Source organism: Balaenoptera physalus (assembly GCF_965194825.1).
Source record: "Balaenoptera physalus genome assembly, chromosome: 6".
Taxonomy (NCBI): domain Eukaryota; kingdom Metazoa; phylum Chordata; class Mammalia; order Artiodactyla; family Balaenopteridae; genus Balaenoptera; species Balaenoptera physalus.
In genome coordinates this window covers 138,103,447-138,119,536 of record NC_138885.1, presented here as the reverse complement: position 1 = coordinate 138,119,536, position 16,090 = coordinate 138,103,447, and the positions used below count along the sequence as shown (strand labels likewise).

The window sequence follows — 16,090 nt, the reverse complement described above, 5'->3', positions numbered from 1 at the left end:
GTTGCAGAAGACATTATCTTGGTCCAATCTGATTTGTAATGGGTACAAAGTGTCCAGGCCCACCCTGTGGCCATTTCCTTGCTGTTTGAGGTATATTGGGATGGATGGCTGTACTTAGCAGGAGTAAGAGCCACAGTGGTAGGAAAGGCCAAGGGGAAGCCTTTAAAACCACCTACTCCCATGGCCAAAATTGTCCAGCAAAACATACTGTGTGCCAGTGCAGTATCAGGGCTTAGAGCCACCTTCAAAGACTGTGACTCACCAGGATGACCTCAGCAACAGATGGGTCAAAAATGAAGTGCTTAGATATAAATCCAACAAAATATATACAAGATCTATTAGAGAAAAACTACATAACTCTGATGAACAAAATCAAAGAAGATAATAATAAATGGAGAGATATTTCATGTTCATGGATAGAAGACTCAGTATTGTCAAGATGTCAGTTCTTCCCAACTTGGTCTATAGATTCAATGCAATCCCAATCCCAGCAATTTATTTTGTGGATATCAACACATTGATGTAATGTTTATGTGGAAAGAAAAAAGACCCAGAAGGCAACACAATATTAAAGTAGAAGAACAAAGTCGGAGCACCGACACTGTCAGACTTCAAGGTTTACTATAAAGCCACAGTAATCAAGACGGCAAGAGACTAGACGAATACATCAATGGAACAGAATAGAGAGCCCAGAAAGAGACCCATGTGCGTAGTCAACTGATCTTTGACAGAGGAGCAAAGGCAATACAATGGCGCCAAGGTGGTCTCTTCCACAGATGGTGCTGGAATCCCTGGACATCCACATGAAAAAAATGAGTCTAGACACAGACTTTACACCCTTAACAAAACTGAGCTCAAAATAGACCAGACAGCAAAATGTAAAGCATAAAACTTTAAATCTCCTAGAAGGTAACATGGGAGAAAACCCAAATAACCTTGGGTATGGTATTGACTTTTTGATACAATGCCAAAGGCATGAAAAAAGCAGTGGATAAGCTGGATGCCACTGAAATTAAAAACCTTCACTCTGTGAAAGACAATATCAAGAGAATGAGAAGACAAGCCACATAATGGGAGAAAAAATTTGCAAAACACACATCTGATAAAGGACTGTTATCTGAAATATGCAAAGAACTCTTAAAACTCAACAATAAGAAAAGAAACAACCTGACCAAAAAATGGGCCAATGGCCTTAACAGACACCTCACCAAAGAAAATGTGCAGATGGCAAATGAGCATATGAAAAGATGCTCCACATCATAGGTCATCAGGGAAACACAAGTTAAAACAAGATACCACTATACACCCGTTAGCATGGCCAAAATCCAGAACACTGACAACACCCAATGCTGGTGAGGATGTGGAGCAACAGGAACTCTCATTCGTTGCTTCTGGAAATGCAAAATGGTGCAGCCATTTTGGAAGACAATGTGGTGGTTTCTTGTAAAACTAAACATACTCTCACCATATGATCTAGCAATCACACCCCTTAGTATTTAACCAAAGCAGCTGAAAACTTATGTCTACACAAAAACCTGCATGCAGATGTTTATAGCAACTTTACTCCTAGTTGCCAAAACCTGGAAGCAACTGAGATGTCCTTCAGTAGGCGAGTGGATAAATAAACTGTGGTCCATCCAGACAATGGAATATTATTCAGATTTAAAAAGAAATGAGCTATCAAGCCATGAAGACACGTGGAGGAAGCTTAAATGCATATTATTAAGTGAAAGAAGCCAATCTGAAAAAGGCTACATACTGTATGCTTCCAACTCTATGACATTCTGGAAAAGGCAGAACTATGGAGACAGCAAAAAGATCAGTGATTGCCAGGGTTTGCGGTAGGGGTAGGGATGAATGGGGGGGCGCACAGGGGATTTTTAGGGCAGTGAAAATACTCTGTATGATACTATAATGGTGGACACATGTCATTATACATCTGTCCAGACCCATAGGATGTACACCACCCGGAGTGAATCCTAATGTAAACTCTAAACCTTAGATGATTATGACGTGTCAGTGTAGGCTCATTAATTACAGCAAATGCACCACGCTGGTCGGGGATGTCCACAGTGGGGAGGACTACATACCGGTGGGGGTAGGGGATGTATGGGAAATTTCTGACCCTTCCTCTCAATTTTGCTAAGAAGCTAAACCTGCTCTAAAAATGTGTCTTAAAAAATAAATTAAAAAATTAAAAACTCAGTGGGGTTGTGGTGAATGGCAGTGGATTACATAAACTGAACCAAGCCGTACCCTGCAACCCAGGTGCTGTGCTTTGTGGTTTCTTTAGTAGAACAGACAGCACAGCCTCTGGGACGTGCTATGTGACTGCTGATCTGGGAAATGCATTCTCTTCGGCCCCCTTTAGAGAGGAGGATCAGAAATAATTTGCATTCACTTGGAAGAGGCAACGATGTGAGTTCACGATCTTGCCCCAGGTTCATCCTCGCGCTCTGTGTCACAACACAAGCCTGATGGGCCTTTATCATTGGGCATCCTGTAGAACGTCACTCTGGTTCACCGTTTTGATTACATCCTGCAAAGAAGACCCGGGGAGCATGAGCTAGCAGTTCGCTGGATGCCTTGTTAGACATATTCATTCCAAAGTGCGGAGAGTAAGTGACTCGGAAGGCTGTGGGTTCCGAGCGGGTTCAGAGCCTAGCTGGGCCCTCCAGCAGGTGCAGGTGCAGGTGCTGGTGGGACCCTGGGAGAGTGGACAGCACGTGGCATCTCCGGAAACCCTAACATGGTCGTGGAGGTGGTGGAGCGGGACCACGTCATCTGCAGCCTCACCGCTCAGCACGGTGTCTGCCACGATGCGCGGCCCTGGCAGAGAACGAGGCCCTGCCTGCGAGACCCCAGCGGACCGTGGGCTCCGAGCTGCCCATCGGGAGCCACCTGGTACAGGGTCCTCACCTGTACAACGAGGCAGGAAAAAACGATGAAAAGATATGAACACTGGAAAAGAAGGAGTGAAAATGTTGTTATTCACAGACAACTTGATTGTCTACATAGAAATTCCCAAGGAATCTGCAAAGAAACTACTAGGTTTGTTTACAGAGAAGGGTTAGCTATAAATCTATATATTAAGAATCACTATTGGAAATGAAATTTTAAAAATACCATCTAGAGTAGCATCAAAAATACCAAACACGGGGCTTCCCTGGTGGTGTGGTGCTTAAGAGTCTGCCTGCCAACGCAGGGGACACGGGTTCGAGCCCTGGTCCGGGAAGGCCCCACATGCCGTGGAGCAACTGAGCCCGCGAGCCACAACTACTGAGCCCGCGAGTCCCAAGACATGAAGCCTGCTCGCCTAGAGCCTGTGCTCCGCAACAGGAGAGGCCACCGCACTGAGAAGCCCGCGCACCGCGATGAGGGGTGGGGAAAGCCCACGCGCAGCAGCGACGACCCAATGCAGCCAAAAATAAATAAATAAAATAAATAAATTTATATATAAAACAGAACCCCAAACACCTAGGAATACATCAAATAAAAGATGTGTAAGACCTCTACACTGAAAACTGGAAACACGGCTAAGTTTAATTTTAAAAGACCTAAATTAATGTTCATGAATAAGAATTTGTAATATTTTAATAGTTTCCATTGTCCTTAACTTGATATATAGATTTAGGGCAATTCCTACCAAAATTCCAGTAAGCTATTCTGAGGAAATAGACAAGATGACTAAAATGTATATGCAAATTCAAAAGATCTAGGATAGGAAATACAATCTTTAAAAGGGAGAATGAAACTGGAGAACGCACACTACCTGATTTCAAAACTCTCTATAAAGCTGATGTACTTAAGACAGTGCGGTGTGGACAGAAGGGCGGATAAATTCAGCAACGAAAGGGAACAGAGAGGCAGAAGGAGACCTGCACCTATGGTCAGCTGGCAAAGGGGCCATGTCAACTAGATGGGAAGGAAAGTCTATTTAACAAACATTGGAAAGACCGGGTATCAGTCTGGATAAAAATGAACCTTGCCCCCTTCTCGACTCCACGCACAGAATCAATGGGAGGTGGGTCATAAACCTCAACATAAAACCTGACACCGCAAAGTTTCTAGAAGAAAACATGGGAACAGATCTTCAGGACCTCAAGGTAGGCAGAAGTTTCCTAGGGAGGAACCAAACAGCACAGACCGTGAAGGAAACACATGAACAAATAGGACTTTAAAAATGGGATTTCAGGCCCTCTGGCCTCTCAGCTCCTGTGCTGACCACAGCCACCCTGTGACAGTGTCTGGGTCACCCTGTGAGTGCCCTCTCTCCCAGTGGCTGTGAGCACCATGGGGCAGCGGGCCTCGGGTCTGCTCAGAGCCCCACCCCAGTGCCCAAAGCTGTGCCCGGCCCCCAGCTGGGTGAGCGACGGGGTGGAGCCAGGCCAGCCCCAGCCCTCCACAAAGACACAGGGCTGCGTGGGGTGTGGGTGACCATCTCGACCAGAGGGAGGAATGGCCTGCATCCTGGAGGCTCTTAGGACGGGTGAGGACCTGGAAGTGTGGACGTGGCTGTGACTGGTCTGGCCTGGCCTGACCCTTCCCAGGAAGGAGAGGCGAGGGAGCCTGGCGTAGGCAGAGACCAGTGAGGGGCAGGAGCGAAGGGACAGGGGGTCAGGGGGAGCCAGGCAGAGGAGGGGGAGGGGGCTGGGGGCTGGGGGCCCCCCTCGGCTGCACATTTGAGGGCAGAGTGGCCCCAGGGCTGCGAACTCCCAGACGTTCGGCGCCTGCAGTGGCCTGCGTGCCTGTGGTGTGCCCTTGAGTCATCAGGGCTCAAGTCCTGGCTGTTTGCTCTTGGGCATCTTGGTGCCCTAGTCCCGTGACCCTGGGGGCCTTCCGTGGAGGTTGTACGTGAGGATGTGTTTTGCAGGTTCAAAATCTGGGCCCAGAGTGTGCAGTGTCAGGGCCCCTGGCCCAGCTGACTTGGTCACACACCCCGTCCTCCAGCCCTGGGGAGGCCCAGGCGAGGATCCGCTCCCTGAGCTCCCCGCAACAGAGGTGCAGTCAGGGAGCGGGGGGCCTTCCTGCCAGGCTCCTCTGCAGCCCAGCCCCACACAGTGAGGACAGATGACCAGCTGCTTCTTTATTGAACATTCACAGGCCAGTGACCTATGGGGACAGCAGCTCATTGGGGAGGCGCTGAGGGTCCAAATGGCCCACATCCAGGAAGCTCCACTCGGAGGGGACGGGCCGCTGGGGGCGGGGGCAGCTGCCCAGCCCTGCCCCTCCCCCCTTCACCTCGGCTGGGTCAGCAGCTGTCCTGTCCCCGGGGCCTGTCCCCCTTGCAGAGTCTGTTTGCCCCTGGGCCCCCACCCCCAGTCGACTGCGTTGGCGTGGGACAGGCAGCCGGGTCACAGCTTGTTCCGGGGGCAGCGCTGCAGGGCCTCCTGCAGGGCCCCGATCACTCGGTCCACGTTCTCCCGGGAGGCGTTACAGCCCAGCAGGCCGATCCGCAGCACCTGGGGCAGGGGCGGGGCGCAGACGTCAGCCTCTGTCTGGGGCCCTGCCTGGCTGTGACTGAGGTCAGGGCAGAGCCAGCTGGTGTCCCCCGTGCGGGAGGAAGGGGGCAGGAGGGTACACTTGGCCTCGGTCACTCCCGGTACAGTTCCCGGGGATCAGAGAAAGGTGTTCCCTTCCTGATGCCCTGCTGTCCCGGGTCCTCAGATGACCGCTGACCTCGGCCTGGGTGTGGAGCTCTCAGAACATCAGGCCCCCTTACCTTCCCCACCGAGGGCCCAAGGCCGCCCGTGATCTCGATATTGAAGTGGTCCATGACGTAGTTGACAAGGTCTCTCCAGTCGTAGCCCGCAGGTGCGGCCACGGTGGTGACGGTGGGCAGTCGGATGGCCTGCAGGACAGGCAGGGCTCAGCCACCTCATGCCATCACAGCCAGCCCCACCTGCCCTGGCCTGGCCAGCCCCGGCCGCAGGCTCCAAAGGAGCGGGAAGGGGTGCATGTGGGGGACAGAGAAAGGGCCCCAGGAGAGCGAGGTCACCACCGCCCCAGGAGCCACGCCCACCGGCTGGTGCTCAGGGCAGGGCTTCCAGCCTCCAGGGACCCCTCCCTGTGTCTGTTCTCTGACAGGCCACACGCTGAAACTCGGGGCGCCTGGCTTATTCAGCTGAGCCCCTACCCCCAGCCCCTCCAGGACGGTGTCTGGCTGGGGTTCTGGAGGCCGATGGGCGTCTTCCAGCTCAGGGATCACCCATGACTACTCCAGGTGGGGAGGCTCTGGGGGAGGTGGAGGCATCCAATTAAATGTCCTAAGATCCGGAGGCCAGGAAATCGTGACAATGACGCTGACTGCCCCCCATCCCCAGGACCGTCCCTGCCCCCACCAGAACTGCCGTATCCCTAAAGGGGGCTGGAGAGGAGCTCTCCCTCCCCCCACCGCCACCTGATGCCCTCCGGCCCTCCTCACCGGATCCTTCACGAAGAGCTGCAGGCCCAGCCCCTGCAGGCGCCCGTGCAGGTACTCCGAGGCCTCGCGGTGCTGCTGCCAGCTCTTCTCCAGGCCCTGGGCGGGGAGAGGGCAGTGGGGTGGGCAGGGGGCGCTGGGGGCCCTCCTCGGTGGGCAGAGAGGGAGAAACTGGCTGGCATCCACAGGGGGCAGCTTTGGCCGGCGGAGGGGCTCCTCTCCTGGCCTGGGCTCTGAGCCCCTCGGGAGCCCCCTGGAGCCCCAGGGGCCGGGCCCGGGCTACCTCAGGGAGGTGGGAATAGTCTGGGTCTGGGAGGGGGACGTGGCGGCCCAGCCGGTTGTTGGGTCAGTCCTCCAGGCCCCTGGGAGGGGTGGGGACGCCCTGGCCAGAGGTGGGGGGCCAGCAGGAGGCAGAAAGGCTTCTGGGCCACACGCTGCCTCCTGCCCTCCCAGCCGCTGAGCCCACAGTCCCTGTTCCACGGGGGTCCAGCCTCTCCTGCCTGCGCAGCTCACAGCCGTGGCCCAGCCCCCTTCCCCGCAAGCGTCAGCTCCTGGCCTCTCTCTCGGCTGCGCACGCCAGCCCGGTGCTGGTGACCGCCCAGCCCATGGGACACCTCGAGTCTAGCCCAGCCCTGGGGCGGTGGCGACGTGAGTGGACGCAGAGGGCAAACGTGGCCAGCGCAGCACTGCAGCCTCGCTGGAGGCAGGCCTTGGCCCAGGTCTCTCCCGGCCTCTGGACCGGCAGCTGGCAGGGCCCCTGGGGGCCGTCCTGGGGCTGTGTTTCCTGGCCTGGGCCACACTTGGCCTCTTGGGTCCCGAGAGTGTGGACCTTGCACTGGGCCAAGGCACCACCCTGGTCGTGGTCACACCCAGCTGTCCCCACGTGGCTCCTGCCCACACCCTGGAGCGGGTAGTGGCTGAGGGCACAGCCCAGCCTTCTGACGGTGGTCTCACCCCACCCCCCTGCCCTCTGGCTCCACTTCCTGGCCGCCCGCCCTCTCTTCCTCCCACCTGGCCCCTCTGCTCAGCCAGGCCCGCGCTGAGCGCTTCACTGAGAACCGAGGGGTTGGAAGGGGGTCCACACCTGCCCTATCACCGCATCTGCCCTCAGGGCTCTGTCCTCCGGGGCCTCTACCCTCAGCAGGCAGCCGGCTCTCCCACCCCCTCCCTGACGCCTGCCCAGAGCCTATCCCCCTCCCCACTCAGGGCTACTCTCCAGCAAGGCCCCCAGCACCTCTTCCTTCCTGCGGGCCCCTCAGCAAACCAACCAGCAGTTCTCCGAGTCTCAGCATCCCTCTCACCCCCTGCCCCCAGTCAGCTTGCGGGAATCTCGGGGGGGGGGGCCTCCCAGCGTCTCGCCAGCCTCAGCACCTGCCGGGTCCCAGCTCCACGCTGCTCAGCTGCCCCCTCCGCTCACCTGCTCTGCTAGATGGGCCAGGCTCTCCCTCAGGCTGTACAAGCTGATGACGGGGGTGGTGTGATGGTATCTGGAAGACAGGAGGGGGTGGCCAGGTCACTGGGCGGGGCCAGGGCAGTGACTGTGTCTCTCCCAGCCCCAGCTGGCCCAGGCTCTCTGACAACGGGTCGGCCCCCACCCAGGGGAGCGCGGTCCAGCTTGGGGGCTACAGACCTGCAGCCAGATCTGGGGAGAGCCTGGCTCAGAGCAGGGCACTGGCCGGGCTGCGGGGGGAGGCTGATGGGCTGGAGACCGGGCGCTGGCTCTCACCTGTAGCCCCAGTGCCCTGCTGTGCCCGCTGCGTAGGGCACAGTTCCTGGTGTCCCTGTCTACGTGTGTCACGTAAGGGGCCTCGAGTTAAGGTCAAAGCCACCTCACAGAGAGCCCCCTGGTCCCCTCCTCCCTCTGAGAGATGGGTAAAGGAAGCCCAGGATTGGGAAGATGTGTCAGGCCAGGTCCAAAGTGCTTGCAGATGTGCTGGGACTTCTGGGAGGAGAGGGCCGCATGGAAAGGGGGGTGGGGACCATGCCTGGGGGGCCTGGGGGGAATGGGGGGGACCCCGTTGGGGGCATTGAAGGCCTGGCCCTGGTGAATCCCGGGGCCCCAGCTGGGGTGTGAGGGCATGAGGGTGGAGCCTGCCCATTCCTTAGCACCTCCCCCCCCTCCCCACCCACGCCTTCCCTCCCTGCCCAGCCCCGCCCCCCTCTCACATCCTGGGCTTGTCCTCACAGCCCCAGAAGTTGGCCAGCCACTTGATGTCCAGGTAGAAGGAGAAGGGCTTGGTCCTCCGAGTGTAGATCTTATTTCTGGGGAGGAGAATCAGCCTGAATGCCCCCCACCCCCATTGCTCAGAAGTGAGCCAGATGGGTGGGGCCCCCAGGACCCCCGTGTCTGTATTCAGGCCCCTGGGGCCCAGCCTCTGCCTCTGCCTCGAGGGTGTGCGCTTGTCACTCGGGACGGGCTGATTCCCATGGAGTCACCCCAACTCATTCCTCAGGTCAGAGAAGGGGGACCGGAGGGTCTGCTGCGTGGTGAGTTCAAACACATAAGAATGACAGAGGGGACCCTATTTGAGGAAAGCGTCCTGGGAACTTGTTGGAAAACCCGGAAAATTTGAAGAATGCACTAACCGTGGAGTCTCCAGACTGCTGTTCTAACCTACAGGCCGGGACTTGAGCTGCAACATTTCCAGGCTCCAGGCAGCCCCGCTCACTGCAGACTGGCCCACAGTCCCAGCTGGCAGGAGCCCGTTCCTTAATACCTACCCTGGTTTGCTACCGCTCCTCCCGAATTCAATGGTGTTTATACACGGGCAGAGCCCTTGGTTTGTCTCAAGTCTGAAGTCAAGGGCCTCTCTGTTCAGTCCTCCAGTTACCTGGCTGGTGCTTATGCTAAATGTATACCTAATGTATAAAGGCATGTAGTTATATCACCCCTGAGATTTTCTCTAATTGTTTGATATACGGTACAGCATTTATTGCACACTTCCCTTATCTGCCCATTTATCTTTGTTTCAAAAATCTGAACATAGGGTCAGCATATACTTATGCTCAGTGTTTAATGGTGAAATTTAAACGTAATTAAAATAAAAATAGTATACCCATAAGAAAATGACAGAGGGGAGACTGAGGCTGGGAGTCTAGAGGTGAGGCCTCACCTCTCCTAGAAGCAAGTGCAGCCTTGGGGAAGAAACTGTGAAGCCGGGGTCTGCCGGAGGGGCCTCTGGGGCAGCCTGGGAAGAGCCGCGTCCCTGGGCCAGGTAACCCCAGGCTGCCCTGGCAGGCCTCTCCTCCCCACCCGGCCCGTCCTGTTCTCTCCTCTCCTTCCCCCTGGTCTCCCCAACCGCTGCACCCCCCGTGGACTCCTCTGCTCTCAGGTCCCAGGCGATGCTGGCTGATCTTGAAACGTTAAGTACAGGTGTTCTCCAACAGCTCCAGATGGACGTGAACAGACGGGGGCCGCTGTCTCACCTCTGGACTCAGACCCAGATGCCTCCTTGACCTGCCTCCAGGCCCCTCAGACTTCGCACACCCACACAGAACTCCAGATCTCACCTCACATCCTCTCTGTTCCGTCACCTGGGTGCAGCTCGCAGCAGGTAATGGCCTGCTGGGGCCGGTCCTCAGTCCCCTCCCCCAGCCCACCCAGGCCTGGTTCAGGGTCTGGACACCGGGGACATGGGGCGTGTTGAGGCTGCAGCGGGTGAAGGGGGCCTGTGCCTAGCCCGGGGAGCAGCTCCTGCATCGGCTCCTGGATGCTGAGCCAGGGTGGGGGCAGCGGCGGGCTGGCACTGCCCCCCATCCTGGGCTTGAGGCCAGGGGCCTGCTGGAACGCTGGGCCCTGCAGCCCATACACAAGCCCCGGGTCCACAAGGAGCACCTTCTGGAGGCCAGCCTGGCCAGGCCACTCGGCCACACGCGTGGCCCTCAGGCTGCCCCAGACACCCCGCTCCCGGGGAACCCAGAGAATGGGCTCACCTGTCCAGGGCAGGCACCTGTCCAGGCTGGGCGGAGCGTTGCAGAGCACGGCCCGCCCGAGCAGCCGTCCCCTCCCTTGCTCTGTCCCTCCCTCCTCGGGGCCGTCTGGCCTTGCTGCCTGTCCAGCCCTGGCTGGGGGCGGGGCTCACTCACTTGGCCTTGTCGCTGAAGGAGATGAGCGAGGTGCCTGCAGGGGCGTTCAGGACCTTCTGGGAGCCCGAGTATAAGACGTCGATGCCTGTGGAGGGGAGGGGCACGTGCTCAGGGGCCGAGCCCCACGTGGGGGAGGGGTCATGGGGGCCCGCCCAGCGCAGGTCCTGAGGGTCCAGCAGAAGTTGCGGGAACCTGGGACCCACCAAGCAACTGGTGTCGGAAATGGGAGGGACAGCGTTGGAGGACTAGACCCTTAACCTGTGGGGTCCGACGCTATTGCAGGGGGGCTGAGCTACCTGGAGGGCACCCCGTCAGCATCTGCTTGGTGTGGAAAGCCCACACGCCTGGGGTGAAGCGCTGGGAGAGAGCGGGGGGCGGCGGAGCGTGGAGGAGCAAATGGGTTTTTCCTTCACTTCTGGCTGTGCCCGTCCCCCGGCCTTCCACACAGCCTGAGGGGATTTTCAAATCATGGGGCAGCAGCAGAGGGCGGTGGTCAAGCCCAAAGCTGGCAGGACAAAGGCCAGGGTTCCCATCCAAGCCCTGCACCCGCCTCTGACTCCCTGAGGGTGGGGACCCGAGGGAACTGCGTGCCCAGGTGCACAGACAGGTGGACCCGGAACGTTCTCTGCAGTTCATTCCTAAAGCCTAAAACTGGGCGGACCCGAAGTTCTCCCGAGAGGAAAGGTATGAAGTGGGTGTTTTCACACAAGCGATGAATACTCAGGAGCAGCAACACGAGGGACCCTTGTTGACATTAGGTTGACGCCTGCTGACCCACAAGGTCCCGTGGCGGCCGGGATGGGGCAGTGAAGGCCAGAGGCCCTGAGCCTGGCCTTGCTGTTCCGCGGCCTGGGCCTCAGGCTGGAGCCTCCTTGCCCGGCTTCTCCCTCCACGGCGGGGGCGGCCAGCCTGGAGCCCAGGGTGGGCACCCCGGGGACAGCACTGCCCCCCTGCTCCCATGCCCAGGGCCCCCCTGTGCGCCTGTCCTTTCAGAGCAGTGGTTGGGGTCAGCCCAGAAGGCTCGCCCTTCAGCACTGGACCCCGCGGAGCAGAGCACTCTGCAGAGCGAGAAGCGGGCCAGGCCACGTGGGGCGGGCAGCCGTGGGCCCAGCACCACCCAGAGTGGATCCAGGCTTTGCTCCCCGAGGAGATGCGGGGCCTGGAAGGCTTCCCCGGGCTGGCCTGCAGTGACAATGTCAGCGGCGCTCCCGGCGTGTGACAGGCGTTGGGGGGGTCGCCGCCCTGATTGGCAGGGGCCCTGGCACTGCCCCCACCCCTCCTCCAAGGCTCTGAGTGCCTCTCCAAATGCCTCCCCTGGAGGGTCCCTTCCTCCCGCCTTCCCCCCGGTCCCGGCCCGATGCCCAGCAGAAACACGGGGTGTGGCCAGTTTACGGAGCGTGCCCTGCCCTGTGCGGAGTTGGTGCTCCTCCCACGCCTTGTGGACACCAGCACCTAATCCGGTGTGCGGCTGGCGGACACCAGGCCCTGGCACAGGACGCCTCCCAGCCAGGGCTTCTGACGCTTCGGGCCACTGGTGGCTGGAGTGGGGGGCACTCCCTTACCCTGCTGGTCCATGTAGATGGGGACCCCGCCCAGGGAGGCCACCGAGTCCACCAGGAGCAGGCACTGGTACCTGGGGGCAGGGCAGCAGAGAGCAGGAGGGGCTTCAGACTCTGCCCCTGGGTGGGGTTTCTGGAGGGGACTTACGAGCCTTCAGAAGGGCCACCGGGGAAGCAGGGGGAACCTCCCGCCTCCCACAGGATGCCTCCCCCGCGGCTCTCAGCCCCCCGGGACCAGCTCTGTGTCTGAACCGGGGTGAGCCCCCGGCACAGCGAGCGTCACCCTGGGGGCCCCAGGTGGCCGGACCCAGGTGCTCATGAGGCCAGCCAGGCAGTCTGGGTCCTGGGGGCTGGCTGGGTGCTGAGTGCTCAGGCCCAAGGGCCGTGTGGGGTCCAGGGACCAGCCTAGCACAAGGCTGCATCTCCTTCTGCCGACAGCCCACAGGGCAGAAGTCCAGAGCATGGGGAGGACAGAGTCCAGAAACAACCTGAGCTGAAACCGCTGACTTCCCTCCACCTCCACATTTTCTTTAAAAAAGGCACAAAGAGTATCCCACGCGGACCTATGGGAGTCGTAGCCCAGGTGACATCGGTGAGCTTGATTCACTGGACAAGACTCCAGGCGGCAGGTGGTGCTGGCTGGGCTGTGCCCAGTGGGCCCGAGGCCCCCATGGAGGATGGCAGCCCTGCCGGGGTGACCCTGCCTGTCGGTGGAGCTTCTCTCCTTCCATCCTGCGGTCAGCTGTCCAGAGCACGACTGCTGGTCCCGGGAGGGAATCCCACCTGACCCCACGCAAGGCCCTGGGCAGCCCGGGCAGGGGTGGCGGGAGGCTGGCGGAAGGCAGTGGAGCACGGCGCTGTGTTGGGGCTCTGGGACTTCGGGGCGAGGGGGGCAGGCCGGGGCAGCCCTGGCACCAAGGCTGCAGGGTCAGTGTGAGCCCACCCTAGTCATGGGCCAGGAGGGCGGTGGCGCTGGGGGGACACCTGACCCTGCTCTCAGATGGGAGGGTCCATCCAGCCTCGGCCCAGGGCCAGGAGGACCCCCGAGGACCTGCACCCCCGTCACATGGCAGAGGCTGGGGGGAGCGGCCAGCAGCCCACCACACTCCTACCCTGTCCTCAGACTGGGTCTGAGCTGTGCTTGGCTCTGCCCCCAGCACTGCCACCCTGGAAGAAGCCCACATGAGGGACAGGCCCACCTGTGGGGACAGGCTCACCTGAGGGGACAGGCCTACCTGTGGGGACAGGCTCACCTGAGGGGACAGGCCCACCTGAGGGGACAGGCCCACCTGAGGGGACAGGCTCACCTGTGCGGACAGGCTCACCTGAGGGGACAGGCTCACCTGAGGGACAGGCCCACCTGTGGGGACAGGCTCACCTGAGGGACAGGCCCACCTGAGGGGACAGGCTCACCTGTGGCAGAGCTCCCCGTAGCCATCGAGGGGCTGCAGCACGCCGCTGGATGACTCCCCCTGGGTCAGGAACAGCAGCACGGGCTTGTGCTGGGCCAGGGCCTGAGGGGACGGAGGTTACAGCCGTGGGTGGAGCCAGTGCGGGGAAGGGGCCTCCGCCTGGTGGGGGCCCCCACACATTCCCTCCCCAGGGACAGCACACATCTGGGCAGCGGGAGCTGGACGCCCCTCAACCCCTCCTGCGCCACAGCTGACCGGCCCCCTCCCCAGGCCGGCGCACCCCCCATACCTCCTCCACCTCCTGCAGCGTGAAGTGGCCTCCAGGGTCCTTGATCATCGGGTGTACGCGGGCTCCTGGGGGCAGAGTGAGTGGTGAGCAGCCCCGCACGATGGGCGGGAGCCGGTGCTGGGGCCAGAGGCCGGGCTGAGCAGGTGGGCCCTGTGAGGGCCGCCCACGCCTGCCCCCAGCCGCTGCTGGAGGGGGAAGGCGGAGTGTGCTGGGCGAATCCAGGTTCCGCGGTGCCGTGGATGAGAGCGGCTCCCCCAGCTCCACTGCCGCCTCCCCAGCCCACCTTCCCTGAGCCCAGCCAGGCCGGGGCACCCCGGTGCTTGGCAGTGCTCTCCACACGGGAAGTAGAGAAGCATCTGTGCAGGGCTGAGCAGACGGGAGCTTCCCAGCAGAGGGCGGCGTCGGAGGGGCCGCGCACTTGACGGATGACTGGGTGACGGATTGAATACACGCGGGAAGCAGGAGCAGGCGTTGCCCGCTCTGGGGCCCTGGGGCTCCAGGGAGGCAGGCCCTTGTCCTGCTCTGCCTCTTGAAGCCCTGCACCCCCGTGCACAGCAGGCCCCCAGTGTCATAGGCAGGAGGCGGGGAGGCCCTAGGACCATCCCAGCCTCAGGGGCCTGAGGTGTGCGGTGGAGGCCGGGGAGGGGCTTGCCCAGGCCAGGAGGGTGGCCGAGGTCCGCTCAGGGTCCTGGACCTTGCCCGACCCGGGCTCCCCTTGAAAACCAGCGTGTGCACTGGAGGGGCCCCGGTGAGGGGTCAGGATGCCCTCAGGCTGTCAGGGGTTGTCCATTAACCTGTACCGAGTGTGGCCATGTGTGGAGCTGACCAGGCAGGGGTTCCGTGATGTTTCCAAACCCACGGTCAATCATTAAACCCAATGCACCCTCGGGCTTTCGACTTCTGTCTCTCCCTTTAGTAAATTTTACTCTGGAAGTGGAAACCCTGTCCATACCTCCATATTTTGCAGCTCTAGAAACAGAGCTGTTTCTGAGATTTTGAGGGGGGGATGTCAGCTTCTGAAACTTTGTCCTGTGACAGAGTGGAGGTGGCCCCTGGGGACCTCAGACAGCTGCGGGGACGCTCTGGGTTTGTGCTGAGACCAGAGGAGCCCCTGCAGTGCCGTCCCCACCATGGGCTCCGGAAACAGCTGCTCCCCAAACTCCGGGAGACCAGGGGGATGGGGGCCCCTCGAGCATCCCGACGCCCACTTGGAGGAGACAGCAGGCTGGCGGGCAGGTGGATGCATGAAGGGCCTCCAAGGGGGGTAAGTGCTCAGGGCCCGAGGTTGGTACCTGGAGAGGGGGGCTTCCAGGCTTCGTGTCGGAGGAGGGAGGCCTCTGGGGAAGGATGGAGCGAAGGACCGCACCCCACGCCCACACCGTCTCTTACCAATGCGCTCCCCGATGTCCTGGGCCCGCTGCCCCCAGACGCCGTTGACCCCGACCAGGAAGGAGTCCCCTGGCTCCAGGAGGTTGAACAGGGCGGCCTCCAGTGCACAGTGCCCCGAGCCGCTGATGGCCAGCGTGAGGGGGTTCCGGGTCTGGAACACGTACTGGATGCCTTGCTTGATCTCGTCCATGATCTGGGGGCAGTGGACATGCAGGTCACCGCCTCCCCTGCTCCCACCCCAGGGAGGAGGCCACTCAGGGCACTGACCGCTGTGTCTCAGTGGCCTACCTGGAACATCTCCTCGTGCATGTGTCCTATTGTCTGCCGCCCCCCAGCCGCCATGACGCGGGGGGTCAGGTTAGAGGGGCCGGGCCCCAGCAGAAGCCGGCTGGGGAGGGACAGGGGCTTACTCAGGGCTTCTGGGGGGGCCACCAGCAGTGGGTGGGAGGCCATGGTCCTCACCCAGCCCGCCGCCTTGTGCCTCAGGGCCGCACTGGCCGCGGTCAGTGCCCGGAGCATTTCCCAGCAGGCCCTGCACTGACGATGGGCAGCGGAGGACACGGGGGCGCCCAGGAGGTGAGCCTGGTCGATGGGTTTCTGCTCTACCTGCTGCCTTTGGCTGTTTGTCGTTGTTACCAGACCGTTATCAATGCTCGTCCTGCACGTGAAGGCTTGGCAGCCGGGGTGTTGAACCCTCGGCGGGAGAGGAGGAGCCAACAAAGTCCAGTCCGTGAAAAACAGATCTTGGCAAGCGGTCCTCTGCTCTCCAGCTGCCCCTCCCGCTCCATCCCCGAAGGATGCCCAGCCTGGTGCATCTGGCTGGGCTCAGGGGGCCCCAGCGTTTTTCTTATGGGACCAGAGCGCCAACATTTCAGACTTGGCAGACCTACAGGCTGTGTTAAAACTACTCAGCCCTGCTGTGGTGGTGAGAAGG

General features: G+C 60.2%; 1 protein-coding gene across 1 annotated transcript; it reads right to left on the bottom strand.

Annotated features, from left to right (window-relative positions):
- Window positions 1–5,065: 5,065 nt before the first annotated feature.
- AGXT (alanine--glyoxylate aminotransferase) lies at window positions 5,066–15,799 on the bottom strand. The gene is made up of 11 exons (XM_082466022.1): window positions 15,445–15,799; window positions 15,157–15,349; window positions 13,768–13,832; window positions 13,480–13,580; window positions 12,070–12,140; window positions 10,508–10,592; window positions 8,588–8,683; window positions 7,839–7,908; window positions 6,425–6,520; window positions 5,723–5,851; window positions 5,066–5,462 (listed from the first exon to the last, which is right to left on the bottom strand). Exons 1-11 carry the CDS (start codon window positions 15,673–15,675, stop codon window positions 5,355–5,357), a joined length of 1,245 nt encoding a protein of 414 aa, XP_082322148.1. The 5' UTR covers window positions 15,676–15,799; the 3' UTR covers window positions 5,066–5,354.
- Between the last annotated feature and the right edge of the window lie 291 nt (window positions 15,800–16,090).